The following is a 21,503-nucleotide window of genomic DNA, read 5'->3' on the forward strand; positions in this document are numbered from 1 at the left end:
GGCTCTCAAATTGTAGCCAACGGACGAGCTAGCACAAGACAATGAATTTTCACAATTATGGGATTTATTAAGCAAAAATCTGATTGTACCTGTTCGACTGGCAGGGGATGAGGGTAACATTAATCTTTGTCCAAAAGATTCCGTAAAGATTTTTGAGATCCATTTCAGAACCAAAACAGAAAACTTGAAGATGAACGCGATCTGTTGTGGATGGCCAACGTGGAGCTCTAGAATGGTAATTTACCCTTTGTTTCAAGATAAGCAGGAGGGATGTCACATGCATCCATCCTCAAACGTGAGGAAACTTATCCAGGATAGTTAGTGTGTGCAGAAGAGCATTAATGCATCTATCCAATTAAAGTTAGCGTTAGCGAAGAATCAGTAGTAAATCAGCATGATGTAGAATTATGCAGGTTTGAGACAGTTTTGAACTAGTTTTTGGCCGCCAAGCATGTGTAAACTGATTTGGGCAAGGGGCCAAGGATTGGGCACCTTTTTAGCCCAGTATGAACAAGTTTAGTGAATTTAATGACATGATTTCTGGGTTTTCAAAAGGTTGGCTGACTGGACTCTCCATGTCTTCTACAAGACTTTCAAATGCAGCTAAGAGAGAGAAGATCCACTCAAGAAAGTAGCATAATTTAGTCTAGATAGGCAGTAGAGGTTAAATGCACATAAGGAGTCCAGATCTTGCAAATATCATTGTGAATATTTATTCTCAATCAATCAGTTAATATATTTAGTACTTTAGGTTAAGAAAGCAAGTCTTTTGCCATTATCTCTGTTCTTTTCTTCCTGATCTCTTGTTTTATGCATACTAGTGGTCTTTCTTTTCTGAAAAAAAAATGCTTTGGTTACTGTGCATTTGACATTGACTCATATAACCATTCATAAGATATCTACTAGTCTAGCTTACTGAGAGAACAGTTCCTCGTGACTTTGAGCACGAAGGAATCCACGCCAAACCAAACACACCTACATCAAGCCACAAGCTGGATCAAATCTCCAAAAATATCTAGAGTAAAGTCCTAAGTTCTATAGGTTTAAAGTAGCTGCTTGGCATCTACAACCACTACACTCTAGTGCAGAGTTACCAAGGTGTTTTGTGGAGAAGGGTTGTGGGGTGCCCTACTATTTGATAATTGGCAAAATTATTGCCAGGATGTTCAATCCACACAGTCACTGCTAGACATGGTGACCTTAGTCGAGAGAACACACAGGGCATGCTGGAGACCAGCTTTTGCACAATTACAATAAATTTCTCACATCATTTTATTTTTATTATTATTTCTTTTTCTTTTTCTTTTTCTTTTTTTTTCCTTTTTTTTTTTTGGGGGGGGGGGGGGGGGGGGGGGGGGGGGGGGGTTGTGGTGTCTTCTACATCTATACTTTTCTTTGGTAAAAGGGAAACTACTTCCATCACAGTCTTCATCCAAAGAGGTGTGGCATCACTGAGAAATATTCAATGGATCAGACATCCACACACAGTTTGCCACTGGTATTTTTTATTTGCACTTGCATGATTGGACCTCAGAAGGTGAAAAAATATCTATCTATCTATTCTTCTATCTCGTGTGTTGATGTTAATTTTGGTGTCTTTTTTTTTAACACATGCCACTATGCATGATGGATATACATTGATGGACTACCATAGTCTCATGGACCCTTAAGGTATTCTATTAGATGTTTACAGCATTTGACCTCTCTCTCTCTCTCTCTCTCTCTCTCTCACACACACACACATGCACGCAAGCGCGCGCACTTAAATCAACTTATCTGCCATCAGAATTATCATCATGGGCAAAGCAAAAGCACCTTTAAAACCAAGAATTCTTCCTCAACAACAAATGTTAAATCAAGATCAAACGGGGCTGAAAAAAAAGTAAACAGTGCTTTAAATAAATGAAATCACATGAGCACCATATAGTGAGAAAGCATTCATGGGTGCAGACAGAAATTAAACAGAAAGTGGAACTTTTGGGTTGAGGGATAAGACCGTCCAGTTCGTCCAGAGGCACCAGCTACCAACACCTTAAAACCAGTAAACCGGCTCTTTTCCTCCTCTTGCAAATCTTGGGATTTACTATTTGACATCAAAGGGCCATTCTCTCTTCCTTTAGACTTCACTCCATTTCCACTTCTTTTGTTCTCACGTGTAGCTGTGCTAGAGTTTATGGTTTCTCTGGCTGTGCCCACAAGAAGCTCGCCCATTTCAAGAGCCTCCCTTCCAATGCTTTCCGCAGCTCTTCCAGATTCCTGCACAGATTTTTGTACAGAATCTTGCACCCGATCTAATGAGTTACTTGCTTCACTTCTAATTCTTTCAAGTCTCTGCTCAAGTAGTCCTCCTCCTCCTTCCAAATGCTTCTCTGCTTGTGATCGAGATTCTTCAGCTTGTCCACTCATAACTATGCTGGCATCCTTTAGAAGACTTTGACCTATTGATGCCACTTCGACAAAATCCTTCCCTATCTGCTGCCCAGTTTCCCTGATTTTGTCACCCATGTCCATTGTTGTATCCATGGCCACATCTGCAAGTGCATTCATTGAAGCCCCAACCTCACCAGCCTGTCCTTTCAATTCAGTGAAAACACTGGTAGTTTGCTTGTCTACAGAACCTCCTAAATCTGATGCCGTTTCAGTAATATCCTGCCTTACCTGTCGCCCAGTTTCACTAATCTTGTCACCTGTGTCTGATGCCATGTCCATGACAACATCTGCAATTGTGTTCAGTGAAACTCCAACTTCATCAAGACGTCCTTCTGCCTCAGAGAGAGAGCTGGTAGATTGTTTGTCTAAGGAACTGCTTAAATCCTCAACTAAACTTCCCCCTCCCTTCATAGCATTACTAACCACTTCCTCCTGGGTTTCGGCAGCTTTACCAACTGTATCTACAACAGTATCTTCGGCAACCTCTAACACCTTTTCAGCACCCTTAGTGCCACCATTTATGGCACTCTTAGCACTCAAATCTGAGAGACCATTAGTAGCATTCCCACCAATGGCGTCTGAGAAACCATTAGTGTCCTTTAAAACGTCCTCATTATTGTCTTGGGGTGCCTTCTTAGGCAAGGGTACACCCATTTCCTCACCTTTCACCCATTGATTTTCGCTTGGATCCTTAGAGATGATCTCATGAGGAGGTAAAGTGCTGTCTTCACTGGCCAGTTGAGCAAGCCTTTCAACGTCCTCCTCTGTTTCTTCTTCTTCCTCTAACTCTTCCAACAACTCGGATTTCGAAGGGGTCACTCCCTTCCGATGCCCTGCAATCATTCACTAAAATGAAACTATGCTTTTATTGGGAGCTTAATTCCTAAATTTTCATCATCAATTTTCTTCATCATCCGTGAAACCTGAATAGAACACATATACCTTAACAACCATGTTAGAGTTTCATCAAAGCCCAAACGTGTGTAAAAATCTTCATGGCATTATAATATCTAAGTGTTCGAGACTATCCTCAAGATGCCATCAAGCCCTAAACACGTGCAATGGAGACAAGGGCTTCATTGGAATGCCATCAAATCCTAAACACTAACCATGAGATTATTGTAGGATTTCATGGGATTGTAATCAAGCCACAACATATATACCATGCAACTGTTCTAAAGCTTTCATCGGAATGCTGACAAGTCCCAGGCACTCAACCAGCAACCATTCTAAGGCTGGATCAATTCATCACAGTGCCAAACATGTTGGGTAGGAGGGAAGCTAGTCTGCACACACACACACAATCTCAAGCATAGAGAAACATGAGAGTGCTGGAAAAGATGTACTCAATAATGATATGAAATGAAAGTACAAGTGAGTACTAAAAGGCCTAGGGCAAAGTGCCCAACACACATAAGTGTGTTCACACGGGGGAAAAAACCTGTGTCCAGTCACAGGGAAAAAGTGCACGTGAGTAAGCTGGGTTCACACCTGAACTAGCCGGGAGTGGACATGACCAACAAAACCCCCTCAAGTGAATGGTGTGAATGGGTAGCAGCAGGGTGAATGTTGCCCTGCAATATGCTCCACAGTAAGAGTGAACTCCAGTGCCAATGGAAAAAGCAAGCACTATATGACAAGAAAAAGGAGAATCCCCAATGTCATAGTGCTAATGCTAGAGCACAGTAGTACATAAATGCATCACCAGAAAACCCCCTCAAGTGAATGGTGTGAACGGGTAGCATCAGGGTGATAAAGCTGTGAATGTTGCCCTGCACTATGCTCCACAGTAAGAGTGAACTCCAGTGCCAGTGGAAAAAGCAAGCACTATATGACAGGAAAAAGGAGAATCCCCAATGTCATAGTGCTAATGCTAGAGCACAGTAGTACATAAATGCATCACTAGAAATGCGTGGCAAAGATCATGTGGACATCAACTGCATCAAATCAAGAGGCATCGCATAATACCCCCCTGAAGGCAAGTACCAAATGCCAAGCTGAACTGCATGTAATCCACATCAATGCTCTGTAACTGCACCAGTGATAAGCATAAGAAGAGGTAGCATACGCATGTGTAAAGGCAACAGGATCCAGAAGTCATGCCTGTGAGACATGCAATGTAAGCTGCAAAAGTGAAACTCATCGATGGAGGATCCGATGAGGAAAAATCAGCAATGGGAAAAGCTGAAAATGGGGAGAAAAAGTGGGAGCTCGAGGCGGGCATCAGCCAATGCTATGAGAGGATAGGTAAACTCTCAGCGATGCCATGATCAGTGGCATGTATGGCAAGTGTAAAGATGTATAATCCCACAATGAATAATATACATGTGGCATGTCAAAACCATGAGAGCAAGCCAACACTGGCCAAGTGTGTAAAAGGCACTCCCAGTATACATCACATGTGAGAAAGTGACAATGTCAACACAGTAGAAACAATCCCGCTGCAAGGGAAAACAGCATAAAAGGCATCTCCAGTAGACATCACATGAGAGAAAGCGTCTAGCATAGACCAGCATAAGGGTCAACAAGCATAAGTGACCATGAGGCATCACCAACTGCATGTGGGCAAGTAAAATCCCCCCCTGAAATGCATCTGCCAGACAATGCATACCATGGAGTACAGACTATAAATCATAGTTATCAAAACAATGGCATCCGAAGACATCTCTGCAGGCAATGAAGATGTAAGTGTCAAGGCTGACACGTGTAGCCAAATTGGCCTGATCTGCACTGCACCTGTGGAAGAAGATGTCAGCTTCTTCTTTTTTTCACTCTCAATACGCTTCCTACATTCCTCTATGGTGTGCCATGTTTTCCTGCAATAGTTACAGTGCTTTTTCTTTTCAGGCTTGTCCTCTGTCTTGGGAGGATTCAATGGGCTAGGTTTAGGCCCAGATCTATTCCCACGAAGAAAAGGAGCAACCATTGCTGACTCAACAGACATCATGTTGTTCCTGTTGAAACGAGATTGCTCTTCACTGAGCAAGAAAGTCACAAGGTTGTCAAAAGTGACTGACCGCATTAGGTGCATTGCCAGCCAACAACCGCAAAGTGGTGCCAAATATCTGATAAGAGTCAGGCAAGTTGCGCAAAACTGTCTGAACAAGATAGCTATCTGTCAGGACCTCATCAATGTTAATGAGCTGCTCTCGTAGGTCCTTCACATGCGTAAGGTACTGATCAATAAAGTCACCTTCAAGCATGCGGTCAGTCTCAAGCTTGCCCCAAAGGTAAGCTACACAAGCCTCATTGTGACCTAAATACAACGCCGCCAAGGTATCCCAAGCACCCTTTGCAGTGGTGCAAGAACGAATGTGCGGAATGATATGCCTACAGCACGAGAGAGCAATCAATGCATGGGCCTGAGCATCCCTGGCATCCCAAGTAAGACGAGGAGGTGGACCTCCAGGAGGATGAGCGGGAATCACTTCACCTTCCGCTGGAGCAGGTGCAAGAGGACGCTCCTCAGTGCCATCCACATACAACCATACATTTTTGGCAACCAAAACATGACGCATCATATAAGCCCACATAGGGTAGTTGTCCCCATTGAGCTTGTCCTCTTGAGATAGCATTCCAAAGAGGTCATTATTACTGTTGGCCATGTTAGCATAGCAAATCTGTCACAAGTCACCAAGATCAGGCAATGCCCAACAAAACCGTAAGAATGCAGGAGATAAATGGCAGTATAACCAATGGACTGAAAGAGAACTCCTTCACCACGAGAAATACATATGCATGTCCCAAATCTGCAAGTGTACTACACAATGATGCAAATCTGTCAAAGTATCCACAATGGCATACATATACTGCAACAAACCACAAATGTATACATGTGCCATGAAAAACACAATCAACTGACACCTGTAAGAGCTGCAAGTGCTCAAATCCTCGCAGATCAAATGTAAATTGATCGAATGCTCCAAAAATGGGCTCAATGTAGAAAAGCCCTAATTTTTAGGCAACCAATTAGACCAAATCTGAACTGGATCGGCACCTGTAAATTTGCTAATGTGATTGTCACATGTACCAAGTGCTGCAATGCCCAAAAATTGGGGAAAATGCCCCAATGCCAACCAAATGTGCCTGTAATACCCAAAAAATTGAGAGAAATGCCCCAATGCCAACCAAATGTGCTTGTAATACCCAAAAATTTGGGAGAAATGTCCCAATGCCAACCAAATGTGCCTGTAATACCCAAAAATTTGGGAAAAATGTCCCAATGTCAACCAAATGTGCTTGTAATTCCCAAAAATTGCTTGCAAATAGTGTCAATTTTTGCAAAATCGAGTCAATTTCTGCAAAATCCCCAAATTTCTAGTGCAATTATGCACCAAATCTGCTGAAATCAATGCCAATGTGTGCCAATGTTGCAATTGGAGGCTCAATGGTGAAAAGCCCCAATTTTTAACAAGCAAAATGTGCAATTTCAGGTCAGAAAAGTACAAATCCCTCAAACCTTGCCAATTTTGGATAGATCTAAAGGTGAATCTGAAGTTGCTTTAGGCAGTGCAGAGCAAGTACACAGGTACAATCGTATGGTACCGGTGCATGTACGGTCGTATGGCGGTACAGGGCGGCTATACGGGGCACGGTACAGGGCGGCGATGGAGGGCGTCGTATGGTGGCACAGGCCGCAGCTACCTGTGAGGGCGACGACAGAGACGGTGGCGCACAAGGCGGAAGGCGCAGGCGGCGGCGATGGCATCGAGGCAGCGCAGATCTGGCAATGGGCGGCGCAAATCTGATCGCTACAGTCGACGGCGGCGCACGCAGGGGCGACGGAGCATAGGGGCGGCGGCGTCGTGCAGCTGAGGACGCGACGGCAATATAGTACAGCAGCAACAACGACTGTGGGCGGCGGCGCCGTTATAAAACGTTGTATGGACAGAGCGGCGGCGGCGTGCAAAGGCGGCTGAGGGCGGCAGGGCGGCTGAGGACAAAACCCTAACCCTAAACAGCAAAAACCTTAATGCTACAAACCCTAATGCAATAGGCTAAAGCTCAAGCTATGAAGGGCAGCATGGGGCAAACCCTAATGCTAACCCTAACCTTGACAAGGCTCTCATACCAATGTTGGGTAGGAGGGAAGCTAGCCTGCGCGCGCGCACACACACAACCTCAAGCACAAAGAAACGTGAGAGTACTGGAAAAGATGTACTCAATAATGATATGAAATGAAAGTACAAGTGAGTACTAAAAGGCCTTGGGCAAAATGCCCAACACACATAAGTGTGTTCACACGGGAAAAAACTTGTGTCCAGTCACAAGGAAAAAGTGCCCGTGAGTAAGCTGGGTTCACACCTGAACTAGCAGGCGCAGGGAGTGGACATGACCAACAAAACATTCACACAATGAAATCACTGTCGGTTCCATATAACCTACCATGCAGCCGTTGTAGGGTTTTTCAAAGTGACAAACACGTACCAGGAGATCATACTAATTTTTATTGAAGGCCACTGTTCCAAACTGGAAATCCAAAAAACAGAGCAAGAAACACAAATCGAGGAACTTACTAGGCCGACGGTGCTGAGTCCTGGCAACGAGCTTCTCCATGTCCCTTTTGGAGCCACCAGTGACTGCTGCGCACTGCAACATTCTCCTGCTGCGAAACCTCTGCGACGACAAGGACTGGGCGTCTTTAGAATTCAGGAGGCCGCAAGGGACCAAGGTTTTCGACATTCTGGGGCGATCTCCATGACGGGGAAAAAGGTCGGGCAGTATGGACTGGTGGGAGATGAGGTTTGAAGCCATCCCTGAGAAAAACCCTAATCCTTTCTCTTTCGCTTAATTCTGCTTATCCGTTTATTTGCTTCCCCCTTGTTCTACGCTCACTGCTGCACAAAAAACCTCACGCCACAAGCACCAAGTGTTGTCTCGACACCTGGGACCCTATTCAGAACCCACGTGTCTAGCTCGTCCACGTTGACACAATTACTTTTTTTTAGTGAAAAACACGTTGACAAAATTACCTTGTATCCATAACTACGAAGATGTTCACGTTAGCCAAGTATATCTTCTATATTATATTATATAAACGAGCGAGTCTATACGTGGACAAGTGTTGAAAGAATAGAATTTGTAAGATGTATATAGTTCTTGATATTCAAAAAGGTGAAAAGGTACAAGCACCCTTCTCGAGGCAATTACGTCCGGCTCCAGGCAATGGATGGAGAGAAGAAAAATGCACGAAGCATGGACCAACCAGTGTCTACGTACACAGGATGGGAACTACTGCAGGAGGAGGATGATCAAGCTCCTTATAGGCCTCTAGTTGGTGATCTGCTGATAATCGACATTCTGCTACAAGTGGTTTCTGCACAGTTCCAATGCGGGTGCACAGGGACTTGAAGACCAGAAATATGCTCATCCATCACTTGCCTGATCCGAACGTGCCTGCGGGGGCACTCAGCCTTGATTACGTGAGAGCCAAGTTGGCTCACTTCGGGCTAGGCGTTGTGCCTGGGGCTGCTTCTTTTGCTTCCGAAGCATGAGAACTTTCGACCGAATACAAAATTGGCACCACTTTCTACAGGGCTCCAGAACTACTGCTCCACAAGCGCTGCTTCACCACCAAAGCAGATCTCAAGCGGATCGTAGCTACTGGGTGGACTGTATACAAAACCCACCATTGGATTTTGTCACAAAGTCTTCAAAGTATTGTGATAAGTGTCGATTAAATAAATAAGAGAGAGGTACTTGTATATGTTGTCTGGTTGTCTACAGGCATTGCCCTAACCGTGGCATTACTGGTAAAAAGTCTACACCATCGTTGTTAACAACAATATCATCCATCCATTTTTTTTGCCCCCCCCCCCCCAAAACACAGAAAAAAGAATGTCGAACTGCTATTCACTTAAATCGTAGCCGTTTTAGGGGCATTAGAGAACATAATCTACCCCTAACCACTGCTCTTAAAAAATTGTGCTTCACATTAATTACCCAGCCTTGGGGTGGGTAGCAGTGGGTTGGGTGGCCTTCATCATGCTACTCTTCTCGATGCTCCTGGTAATGGACGAAGAGAAGAAAAATGGACGGAGCCTTGGGGTGGGTAGCAGTGGGTTGGTGTAGGTGTTGGTGTAGGTGCGACCATAGGAGATCCCGATGGAGGCGGGCCGTGTAGAGACCAGGCGACGAGCAATCCATGAGGAGGCCAAATGGCGTCACGATGCGCTGGTAGATTGAAAGGGCTGAAATGTTTTAGATTAATTGCATTTTTTCGCATCGTACGCAAGTCTCTGCTTTTTGTATGCTAGAACTGAATCAAATTGCTTTTGTATGCTAGAACGACTGGAGGGACTCTATCATAGTCACGTGATTTCCTTACTCTCTCATACAAAGAAACAGTTTAACACAAATAGAAACCGTCAATCATATGATATTTTCTCTCTCTTTCTCTCTCTCTCTATATATATATATATATATTCTCTCTCTCTCTCTATATATATATATATGTATATGTATATGTATATCTATATATATATACATCTATAGACATATATATATACATATACATATACATACATATACATATATACATACATATACATATACATACATATACATACATATACATATATATACATATGTATATATATATACATATATTATATGTGTATATGTATATATGTATATACATATATACATATATATATATATATATATACACATTTGGCTTCCTCAGCTTGAATAACAATTAAGCTTCTACTTCAATCTCTTGTAATCATTGTATGTTTTTTAATACAAAAAAATATTATTATTTTTTTGTTTGGTTTAGTGAGATAAAAATTTATAGAGAGTGGTCAATCAATATTAGGATATTTTTGGATAAATAAATTCTATAAATATCAAAAAAATATTTTCCTAAAACAAAAAATCAAAATAAATTTTTCAAGGTGCAAATGGAATTAATTAAAAATGATTTAGAAGACCTTATCATCCTAAGGGTCAAGATTTTTTGAAAATTTTGGATTAAGGTTCCTATGGACCAATAAGATTAATCCAAGTGTTGGGATAAGATAAATCTAAAGAATAAAAGAAAATACCCAAAAATAAGTAAATGCCCACATAAGATGAAGAGTTGACTAAGTACTAGATTTATTAGTCAAAAACTATGAAGTATTAATAAAACAATGAGATATTTTGGAGTAATCATTCATTTTTGACACATAAGGAGAAGGGGGCCCTTCAAGGAGGCGCCTATTTCACATGTGTGAATGAGTTTTAAACTCAAAAATAATAGGATATTTTTATCTCTCCTCTCTCCTAGATCAAACCAAATCAAAAAGGGAGCCAAACTGGTCCAAAACTTGTCCAAATTCAAAAATAATATGATATTTTTATCTCTCCTCTCTCCTAGATCAAACCAAATCAAAAAGGGAGCCAAACTGGTCCAAAACTTGTCCAAATTCAGCCAAACTGAAGCTGGAAAATTCTAGAGCTCAGTTGGACTCAGTTAGTGGCCTCCCTCACCTATAAATAGACCCTCATTCTTTTGTATTCTCATCTGTGAACTAAACTATGCCGGTATTACTGTAAGATAAGCTTATTTTCTATTATCCTCTAAAAAACCTCTACAAATTGAAGAGATTGAAACTTCTCTCTCTCTTCAATCTTCCTTGGGGACTTCATCAACATACCCAACCAATTGATTGGTTGGGGGTCTCTACTTTGATCAAAGAATCAAGCAATCTATAAGGTAAAATGTGGTTTATGGTCTGTTTTCTTTAACCTCCAAATGTTTCTCTCTTCTTAACCCCTCTCAAGCTTGAGAAGCATTCAATTGAATGGCTTCTAAATACAATTGAAGTTCTTTAGTGAAATTGTAATAACGATAAAACACATAAATTTCTATTTATGCTATAATTATAATGTTTTTAAGCATTTCTCTCTCTCCCCCAAAGAATGGTCATTCCTATGACCTATTCTATATTCAAATGAAGCTTCTCATGAAGCAATTCTCTAATCTAAAAGTAATTTCTATGCTTGTCAAATTAGAGACCAAATAAGTGACTTTTTAATGCTTTTATGTTATTTAATTTCTGAAAAAATTAAGAATCAAGTCCATAATTGGATATTGATCCAATTAATGGTTATTCTAATCATAGGGATATTACTAAACTTTATGCTTTCAAATTATTGAGAATTATCAGTAAATAGCAGCGAAGCTATGGTAAAATTTTTGTAAAATTAACACATAAATCATTTTCATTCATAATATGAAAAGAGGACTTTCTACCATATTCTAGGATTAGTCATCCTAGATTAATTGAATGATTCTCATTATAATCATGAAAAATTTGATTTTATGTTTATGCATAAATAGTTAATTAGGAAAAAGAGAAATTTTTAGTAATTCATTTTTTATGTTAAAAGAGTAATCCCCTAACAATGGAAATCCATGTATTCCAATAAAGTAAGAGAAAAATTATGATGCTAAAATAATGTATATTTTATTTAAAATATAAAGAATAATTTTAGTTAAATTTATCTTTTTGTATAGATAAATTTAAATGATAAAAGAGAAATTCTCACCATATTGGAATTCAAATATTTAAATGAGAAAAGTGTAATTCTTAGTGTAAAGGAATTAATGGAGATTTTTATTTAAATTTTTAAGAGAAAATTTAGTTAAATTTAACTTTTTGCATAGATAAGTTAAAATGATGAAAGAGGAATTCAAACAGGTTATTGGAATTCAAATGTTTAAATGAGAAAAGTGAAATTTTTAGCTTAATAAAATTAATGGATATTTTTATGTAATTTTTAAGAAGAATTTTAGATAGATTTAATTTATGGGATAAAAGATGAATTCCCATCATAGTTGGATTGCACTCATTAAATGAGAAAAAGAGAGATTTTAAGTTTATTTAAAAAAATAGGTATTGGTATTTAGTTAAAAGAAGAATTTTTATGATATTTAAGAAAAGAGGAATTTGAATTAAATCTTAGTGTCAAAAGATGAATTTCCACCATAATTCTACCTAATGAATTGAGGTTAAGAAATGATAAAAGGAATATCTTTGGATATTTTAATTGGTAAAATCACTAAAAGGATATTTACCCAAAAACTACAAGTTTATGTGAAGGGAATCCTTGTAGAACTAAACCGAATGAATTTGGTTAGACTACGAGAGGGATGGACAGTAAACCTACTTGTCCATCTCTCGATCTGAATCAAGTAAAAACTTTATGACCAATTCCAGTTCTAATCACAAAGAATAGACTACCGGAACTAAACTAGTTTTTCCTCACCGAACTCACGGAGAACCTAGTTGAACAATTAGACTGAATGATGGGTAGATTACCCTGTTGAGAGATCAAGGATCATCATTATGAAACTGGGAATTATGGAAAAAGGGTTTTTGGAACCACTCTCAAACTGGAATTTTACTTGCATTGGAACCTCAGTTTTTTTTAATTCAAAGGATTGTTTTGCGGAAAAATGCTGGAGGAAGCATTTGGCTTATGTTTTTCTAAGAGGGTGTTTGTTGGAATAGCTGGTGGGGAGTTGTCAAGGGACGTCGCTCGCGACAAAGCCTACCGAGGTCTTGACCAGCCTCGGTACGGTTAAAATGGTGTGCTTCTGGTACAATGGGCGAGGACCGACGAAGGAGTCCCTGAGTGAAGTGCTTAGACACCTAAGGAGGATCCTAGAGGGTTCTGTCCAGGCGATGCACAGGCTCGCGGTTGCTAGGACACCCATGCGTACATCGAGGAAGATTTCGGATGGACTAAAAGGAAAGATTTTTGGGAACCAAATTTTGATACCAGATCTCGTTGGTTGGCCAGTTGGTCTTCAAGAGTTAGTTGGCCAGTTGGTCTTCAACAGAGAGTCCAAAAAATATTATTGTAATACAATGGACTCAGAATTTTGAAAAATGATAATCAGAAATATTATAATTTCTATTGAAGGATTGTTTTAAAGCCAGTCGAATCTGTTATAAATGGTAATTTCATATTGGGTGTGTACGTGGTATGCCTACCTTAATTTTTGCATGAATCACAGCTAGGGAGCCTGGGAACTCTTTTCCTCAGTACTCGGGCAAAAACACAACCAAAACTTTATAAATGAATCCCACCAATACAGTGGTCGGGTGGTTGGGTAATCCATGGGCCGGATGGGGTGGATTGGAGGATGGTTAAATGTATGATGGAGTCATACATGGTTAAATGTATGATGGAGTCATGTTTGGCAATCCATCCCCTTCTAGGGATGATCTCTCTTCTAGCATTGTGCATGTAGTCATAACACAAAAACTACTTTCCATGGGGTAAGAATTGATGTGGAACTATAGCTTTAACTTCGCATTCATTAAAAAGCCCTAAGACCATTTGTACTAAAGCTTTTGTCAAATCGAGGGCATGCTTACCTAATGAGACCCAAGTCTCATATGACATTTTCTTCCTGCTCCTATATCCAATAAAGCAAGTTTGGCTATGGTTGATTATTCACAGGAAGTCTAGGTAAAGCCTTGTGGGTTTGACCTCTTCCTCCTTGTGATTGTTATGCATTTTAGCCATATGAAGCAGTCCAAGTACATCAAGGCATTACTTAAGGGGTTCAATATGGAAAGTTGTAAACCAAATTCTACACTGATAGAACCTGGTGTAAAAATAGTCTATGAATACGATTAGTTACATTAATTAGTTTAAATCCTGTGAAGACCTTGTTCTGTGGGAGGGGATCGGCGGCGACTGTGTCTCATAAATGAGGAAAAAAGCGGTGATTCCATGGACCAAGTGCAAGTCTCTTCTTGATCTGACTATGTGACTTCAGGTTCGGTCAGATCAGTTTAACTAGTTAAGACTTTGACTCGTTAGAGTAATTCCCCGTTAGAAGTTTTTTTTTCCTAGCGGAATCGCCCGTGCCTTCCGTGCGAGGGGAGTCTTCCGGGCCCGATCTCGGAGGGACCACCCGAGCTAGCCTCTTGTCCTCTCGGACATCCGCAAGGCCCCGAGTGTGGACCCCCACCCCGCGCCGGAGGCTAGCGCCACTTCCACCGCCGGGGCAGGTGCATCGTGGAGGGAGCGAGGACCTTACAGCTGGTATCAGAGCTTTGTTGAAAGCTAATAAGGATAAACGAACTCTTATCAGAAATTGTTAATTTAAAAAAAAACTCAAAAAAAGCATTTTTCATAATGTATTTTCATTCCGTAAGTCTCATTAATAAAGAATTTTTAATCAAAGAAATTATTTTGTTTAGATGGAAGTTCCATACTTATCTGCTGGTGTTCCCAACCGCACCCAGTCTCATCACAAGACATGACTGTGTTTGCCTTCGAGCATCTCATCTCTTCCGCTACAACTCAAACAAGCCGAGTTAGACTCGCACGCCATTTCGAGGATTTATATTTTCCTGACCCAGCGAAGAGACGACAGCATAAGTGGTTTGCAGGGCAGTATGTCCACGCCTTTTGCGACCAGCGTGCAATGCTGAGATAGAACCTCTCACTAGCCATGATTTTGATGAAGCTGAAAGTGGTACATGGCGTCATTTTATATCATTCAACGCCTCGGAATTTCAGACTTTCATGCCAAATCTATAGACTCCTTAGTCACTTTATTCCTATAAGGAGAAGATAATAGCTCCCTTGGTAGTAAGTGAACGTTTGTATCAGGGCATGGCTATGGCCCATGGCTATGGCCCAGTACTGCCGTCTTATACATCTCCCGAGGAGATTCTGATTTCTGGAGCTGAGCTGCTCTATGTACATATTGTAACTTTTATATAAATAAAGAAATGTTTTCTGGAGAAAAATTCCCTGTTGCACAAGTGATTGTTTATGGACGAACTGATAAATAAAAATCTGTTATCGAACATATGTCATAGATCTCCAATAAGATCATTTATCTTGTTTAAGAAATTGTTTTCCAAATCCCTTAAGTCTTAGGATCTCGTGGATGATATCAAAATAAAAATTTAATAATATATCATTTTTGGCAAAATCATGACACGAGGAAACCGTGGTCGTCACACAGCCAAACCCTCTCTCTAAAGATGATGAGCTTGACCCCGACGTTCGCAAGGCTCTTCATAGAACTCAGCCACAGGACCCTTCAAAGGAGAAGGGGAGAACCTAGGCGAGGCTGTGGAGAAATGGGTGAAAGCTATGAAAGAATATTTTGACGTCACAGGCTACAATGAGCGGAGCAAAATGGCTCTTGCTAGGCTGAAAATAGTGGAAACACCTAGGGTGGCATGGAAAAACCATTATGACACCAATTGTCTGGACAGGAATACTCAGTCTTGGAACGACCTTAAAACCTATTTGAGGACGAGGTTTTGTCCCCCTCGGTTTTTAGAAACCAAAATGAACGAATTCTTAGAGCTAAAGCAGGGAAGCAAAACCATCGAGGAATATCACTAGGCCTTCGCTCTTCTACTCAAATATTCACCACCTCTAAATGAAGAGCAACTCATGGCCAGGTTCATTCGAGGAATGAACAAACCCTTGGACACACTGGTCAAGAATGCCAAGCCAGTGTCCATGGCTGAAGCTATCAGAATGGCGAAGGACTTTGCCAAAGCCTTCATCATGAAAGTCCTGCCAAAGCCAGCTCCCTCATCCTTTAAAAGATTTCAAACACTGGGAAGCTCTTCCAACTTTCCACCTCCAAAGAGACACCAAGGTCCTAACCAGAATGTGGGACGGGAAGCTTCATAAATGAAGGAAGACCTTTCCCCCGAAGTACATTCTCAGGAACTCCGGCTCTCTCCAGAATACAAAGGAAAGAGCTTCGAAGTGAGAACAAATGCTTCAGATGTCAGGGATTTGGGCACCAGCTCAAGGATTGCCCATCTCCTTCAGTGGGCCAAGGAAGCCAAGGTCCCAGAGTTTAGAGACCGACTCCTTCTTATCAGTCCCCAATCCGAATCCCCCGCGCCAGAATCAGGGTAACCCAAGAAGAGTGCCAGCTCAACCAGCCTCCATGCAAAGCAGTTTCTGAACTCCCTCCCAGAATTGGAATAACCAAAGAGAGAGAGTTCCACCTCACACTGCAGCAGCCAGAGCAGTCACCATAGCTAAGGCAGTAGAGGAAGAGAAAGGACAGATCTATGCAGCAATAGAGTATCAGGGGAATAACCGTCAATTCTCAGTCCTCCAGACTCTAGCAGAGTACGAGGGTAAGCAATTCAAGCTTTTGATTGATTCAGGCAGTACTCATTTATTTTATTTCCCCAGGATGTCTGCGTAAATTAGTCCTAAATCAAAAATCAGGGAAACCTATGCAAGGGGAATTAGCCAGTGGGAAGATTCTTTTCACTCACCGTGAGACTTACCTTATTCAGTTTAGCCTAGATGGGAACGTAACAGAGTGCCAGTTCAGAGTCCTACCCCTGGGAATATATGATGGAATGCTTGGAATGGATTGGCTCCAAAAGAATCAAGCTGGCATTCATTGTCTCACAAAGGAATGAATGTGCTCTGACATTCAAAGAATTCGCTTGCATGTTCTACGACATCAAAGATGTTTTCCTCTTGTGGTTAGGAACCACAAGAAATTTAATTCCACAAATTTGTTCAACTATTTTACAAGTCTTTTACAAATTGCTCTATAATGTGGTAAAGTATAATTGACCACAGAGTTTAAGGACAGCTACACTTTCCTCTCTCCAAAAGTTCTTGCATTTTTCCAAGAACCGTTTACACATCTTGCAACAAAGATGATTTCCACATAGCATCTATGTGATATATAATTTTGTAGTAGTGTCTACACAGTGTCTACGCACTACTACAAAATCAAGAGTAACAAGAACCAATAAGAGTATCACTCCTAGCCCATGAGTAAATACATGCCTATCCACATGTCTACTCTTGCAGCCACTTTAGTTTCTTGGCAATACATATCTATGTTTCTACGGCCAACCATGTCTCTATGGACATGTTTATGGGCTATCTATGGTCACATCCAAAAAATAATAGCACCATCCAAACACACCTCTACAAGTGTGGTCTCACTGGACGCCTCTACTAATGTGAAACAATATCGTAAATCATTTCAATTATGGGAAATGATTTACTATAAAGCAATAAACGAAAAACTCTTTATCGCTTTACCGAGTCTGTATATACATATGCTATGATATGTGGATTAGGTATGTCTCCAACACACCTTACACTGATAGACAAACAAAATCAATCTTTGTGCTTTGAGACTGCTTTGACATGAATAACACAACATCCAATTTGTGTTCAATACCAATATGAATTTAGGCATATAACAAATCTTTGTTGCCTCCCCATGACAGTCGTCATGGGGTACCTACCCGTATAGGTGAAAATATACTACCCAACTATAACCAATGACAACAAAAATAACAGGTCAATGTACACACTTCATAAACATATTACAAAACATAAATGTGTATGATTATCCTTTTTCCTAGTGCGAAGTAAAGAGGAACAACATCCACTTTACCCTGTCTATCAAAACACCAAATCTTTTCCTCGATTTGGTTGAGTAACTATGTATACTCCTCTAACAATAACTCTATACCCACGAATATACCCTTATCAAGACGGGGTATTTACAGAGCCATCTTTAACAAGATGCTTGAGCCACTTGCTACAAAGTGTTCATCTAGATTGACTCAAAGCCTTTGGTACTATGGCACAATGTATGGGGCATTTTAGCATCTAATTGTTGTTGATTCAAAGACATTTGGCACTCAACAACTATGTCAATCTCTAAACTCATGGTTAGCATCTAACCATGAGTCCTACTAGGTCATGATAGAAGCCTTAGACTTCAACTTTCAGTGTGAATATAAACAACAAAGTCCCTAAAGAAGTTGCTCAAAACTTTGTGGTACCACCTCATGGCCATCTACCATGCTTGAGCAGAGCGTGAAAACAATTTCACGCATAAATACACACTGAACACTCTTACCAATTTGGTTTCACACCAAATTGACAAGGTTAGAGCTTTATCTAGAATAACAAGAACCTAGGTTTATGACTTTCCATAAAATTTGAGCTCGTTGGAAGTCAACATCTATATTGGTTAAATGAATCTATCACTTCCTTCTGATAAATTTAGCACCCCCATTTGACACAAGATCAAGCGAGCATGTGGACCCTGAGCGCTCCATCTCAGTACATAACCCAAGGGATTCGTCTGATCGCTCCGAATCAATGCTCACTCTTCTTCTCATAGAAACCACAACTAATCACTCTGAATTAGTACACCTTTCTAACTAGGAAGGTGATGACTATTGGAAAGTGCACGCACATACAACAATACCATGCTAAATTATAAAAAATGATCAAGATTACTGCTAGGCATTCTGTACTAGCATCAAGCTCCAGATTTGTGTAATCACTCCAGATTAACGGTAAATCTAGTGTGGTTTGCCTCTAATATCTCTAGATTAGCTTCAAACCTTGAGTTTACTTCTGAACCTCCATGTTCAGTCCTAAACTCGCCAGACATGTTAGAATAATCTACTAAGCTCTCTGGCTTAGAATTCTTTCTAACAAACACAGTCATGGTTTATAAAACTATGTTGGATCCAATGACAGTAAATAACCATGCTTGTATGGAGTGAAGTACTTCTCACTTTAACCAGGTATTAGTCCTATCACATACTGGTAATGATCCACTTGCAAACTGGTAGGCTCTACAAGGACATGAACTTTGCAACCTAAATAGCCCAAGTAAAATTAGAATTTACTTTTTTAATTTATGAAAGTCATTCCATACTTCCATTATTTCTATGGTAGCAGCCAAACATGTGCTAAAAAATGAACACCAGTGTTGGATATAGACGAGATTACACTCCCTGAATGTTTTAGGGCATCCCCCACATATCACAACCATCCAACTATACTAGTCTCCTTGCTCACCAATGGTTCTATAGCATTCTCAGACTAGAAACCACTCTATCAGCACTAGTATTTGATCATGCCTATGCTACCTAGAGCTTCTCCGAACTCTATCATTGGATTTCTTTCCAACAAAGGCTATCAAGTGAGTTTCAATTCTCAATCTTGTCCAAACACTTGATCACACTATGGAACATGTATACCAACACTTGATCACTATGGAACAAGCGTATAACCAATCAAAGGTCAACCTCTATATACAAGCCTTGGTGTCCCATACCACAAAGACCACAATGACCTTTATGAGCACTTGACGTCCCATACCATCAAGTGAGCATGAAGTTCATTATGACCAAATGGATGACTACGCATCCAAACCAAGGGTGTTTGCAACTAGACTAGCTATGCGACATCGTATATGGTGCACATGTTTTTCAAAGTCTAATACGCTACAATTTAATGAACTATAACAATATGGAGAATATTTCCAGTGGAGCGATTGGAACATCTAATTAGTGACAATGTGTGCTTCAACAATGACGAATCAATGGATATCCGGCCTAAATGATGGAGACCAACAAGAGTAGCCACAAACGAGATGATCCAACAACCCGAGGAACTTGAGGCGGATTTGGAACAAATACTAGAACATGACATGAATGACATGATAAATGCCTTACACGATGGAACAGAAGATCGAGGTTTGGAACACAAAGGGGTAGAAGAAAGCACGCGATGTGTGGAATACGCTTCCCAAAAAAAGAAGAGAAAGAGCTACGCGCAGGCTTGCTCGTCTTCCACTATATCGTGGAGCACATGTGTCTGTTTTACGCGCTTGCCTATCCATATTGAACTTGCAATCTTTGGATGATCTGATACGAGTGTATCAAAACTTTTTGCATAAGTGATGAAATCATATGTAATTAGTGAGTTATATACCTTTATATGTATTTTCTTAGCCTGACTATTTTGTGTAACAGCTTATTGAAACATCAAATATTGCCAGAAGATAATGAGATGCCAGAAGATAATGAGATGCCAGTGGACCGTAGTTGAGCAAAAACAATGTTGCACTCGATTGGCATGGACTACAAAACACACCATGCTTGTCCAAATGATTGTATTCTTTATCGACGGACAAGAATATAACAACGCACAAGAATGATTGTATTCTTTATCGATGGACAAGAATATAACAACGCACTACAATGTCCGCATTGTGGTACATCAAGATATAGACAAGATGTGCAAGGAGAAAGGGTACCAACAAAAGTTTTACAACACTTTCCCATCATCCCTCAGATTAAAACAATGTTCAAGTGCAAATCCATTGCAGGATTGATGACTTGGCACCATAACACTAGGTCCACAGATGGTGTTATGCGTGTGCCCACATATTCCCTTGCATGGAAGCACATTGAAGAGAAGTGGGTAGCCTTTCAGGAGGAGGCTCGCCATATTCGACTCGGACTAGCGATGGATGGAGTGAATCCATTTGGCCTACGAAGTGCATCATGGAGTACATGGCCTATTTGCCTAGTTAACTATAATCTTCCACCATGGCTAGCAATAAAAAAAGGGCACCTTTTATTGTCTTTGATAGTTCCTGGAAAGTACAAGGTGAAGAACATGGATGTGTATTTAGCCCCTTTAGTTAAGGAGCTTCGTGTTCTATGGGAGGGCATTGAAGTTCATGATGTTTCTAAGAGGTTTGGACAACGTGCGCTAACATTGAGAGGAATACTTATGTGGAGTATGCATGATTGGCCTGGCTATGGAGAGTGCTCAGGTAATACTGTAGCTTGTTAACATATTATGTTAAGTCATGATTGCTATCCAAACTTACCTGCTACAATCTTTTTTGATGTTTTACAGGGTTTGCAATGTCACGGTATAATGGATGTCCATTATGTGGGCCGCAACTTGAGGCTCGATACTTAAAGTCTATGAAAAAGATAGTATACGAGGGCCACAATCTCCCAATGGACCATCCTTTGCGTGAGCAATTTTTAGGGAGGTCTCCTTGCATATGGAAGAGTAGTGATTGGAGGACCTTATGGGAGCTAGATCCAACCTATACACCTCTAGGAATGAAGCGTCTGGGCCATTTTCCATCAACTTCCATACTGGAATGACCTTCTAGTGAACCATCTCTCTTGACCCAATGCACATTTTCAAGAATATAGCCGAGGTGCTTTGGAAAACCATCACAGGAGCAAAGGAGAGCAAGGCACAACAAGATG

General features: G+C 40.7%; 1 protein-coding gene across 1 annotated transcript in view; it reads right to left on the reverse strand.

The window, feature by feature from the left end:
* Positions 1-8,292, reverse strand: part of LOC147617558 (uncharacterized) — a 44,201-nt gene extending 35,909 nt beyond the window's left edge. The window contains exons 1-2 of the mRNA XM_086775836.1: positions 7,947-8,292; positions 1,997-3,263 (exon numbers count right to left, since the gene is read on the reverse strand). Coding sequence (XP_086631962.1) covers positions 1,997-3,263; positions 7,947-8,184 — 1,505 coding nt within the window. The 5' untranslated portion in view covers positions 8,185-8,292. The remainder of the gene's footprint in view (positions 1-1,996; positions 3,264-7,946) is intronic.
* Positions 8,293-21,503: the final 13,211 nt, after the last annotated feature.

Source organism: Cibotium barometz, chromosome 36, assembly GCF_041138505.1.
Source record: "Cibotium barometz isolate CiBa-2024 chromosome 36, ASM4113850v1, whole genome shotgun sequence".
NCBI lineage: Eukaryota > Viridiplantae > Streptophyta > Polypodiopsida > Cyatheales > Cibotiaceae > Cibotium > Cibotium barometz.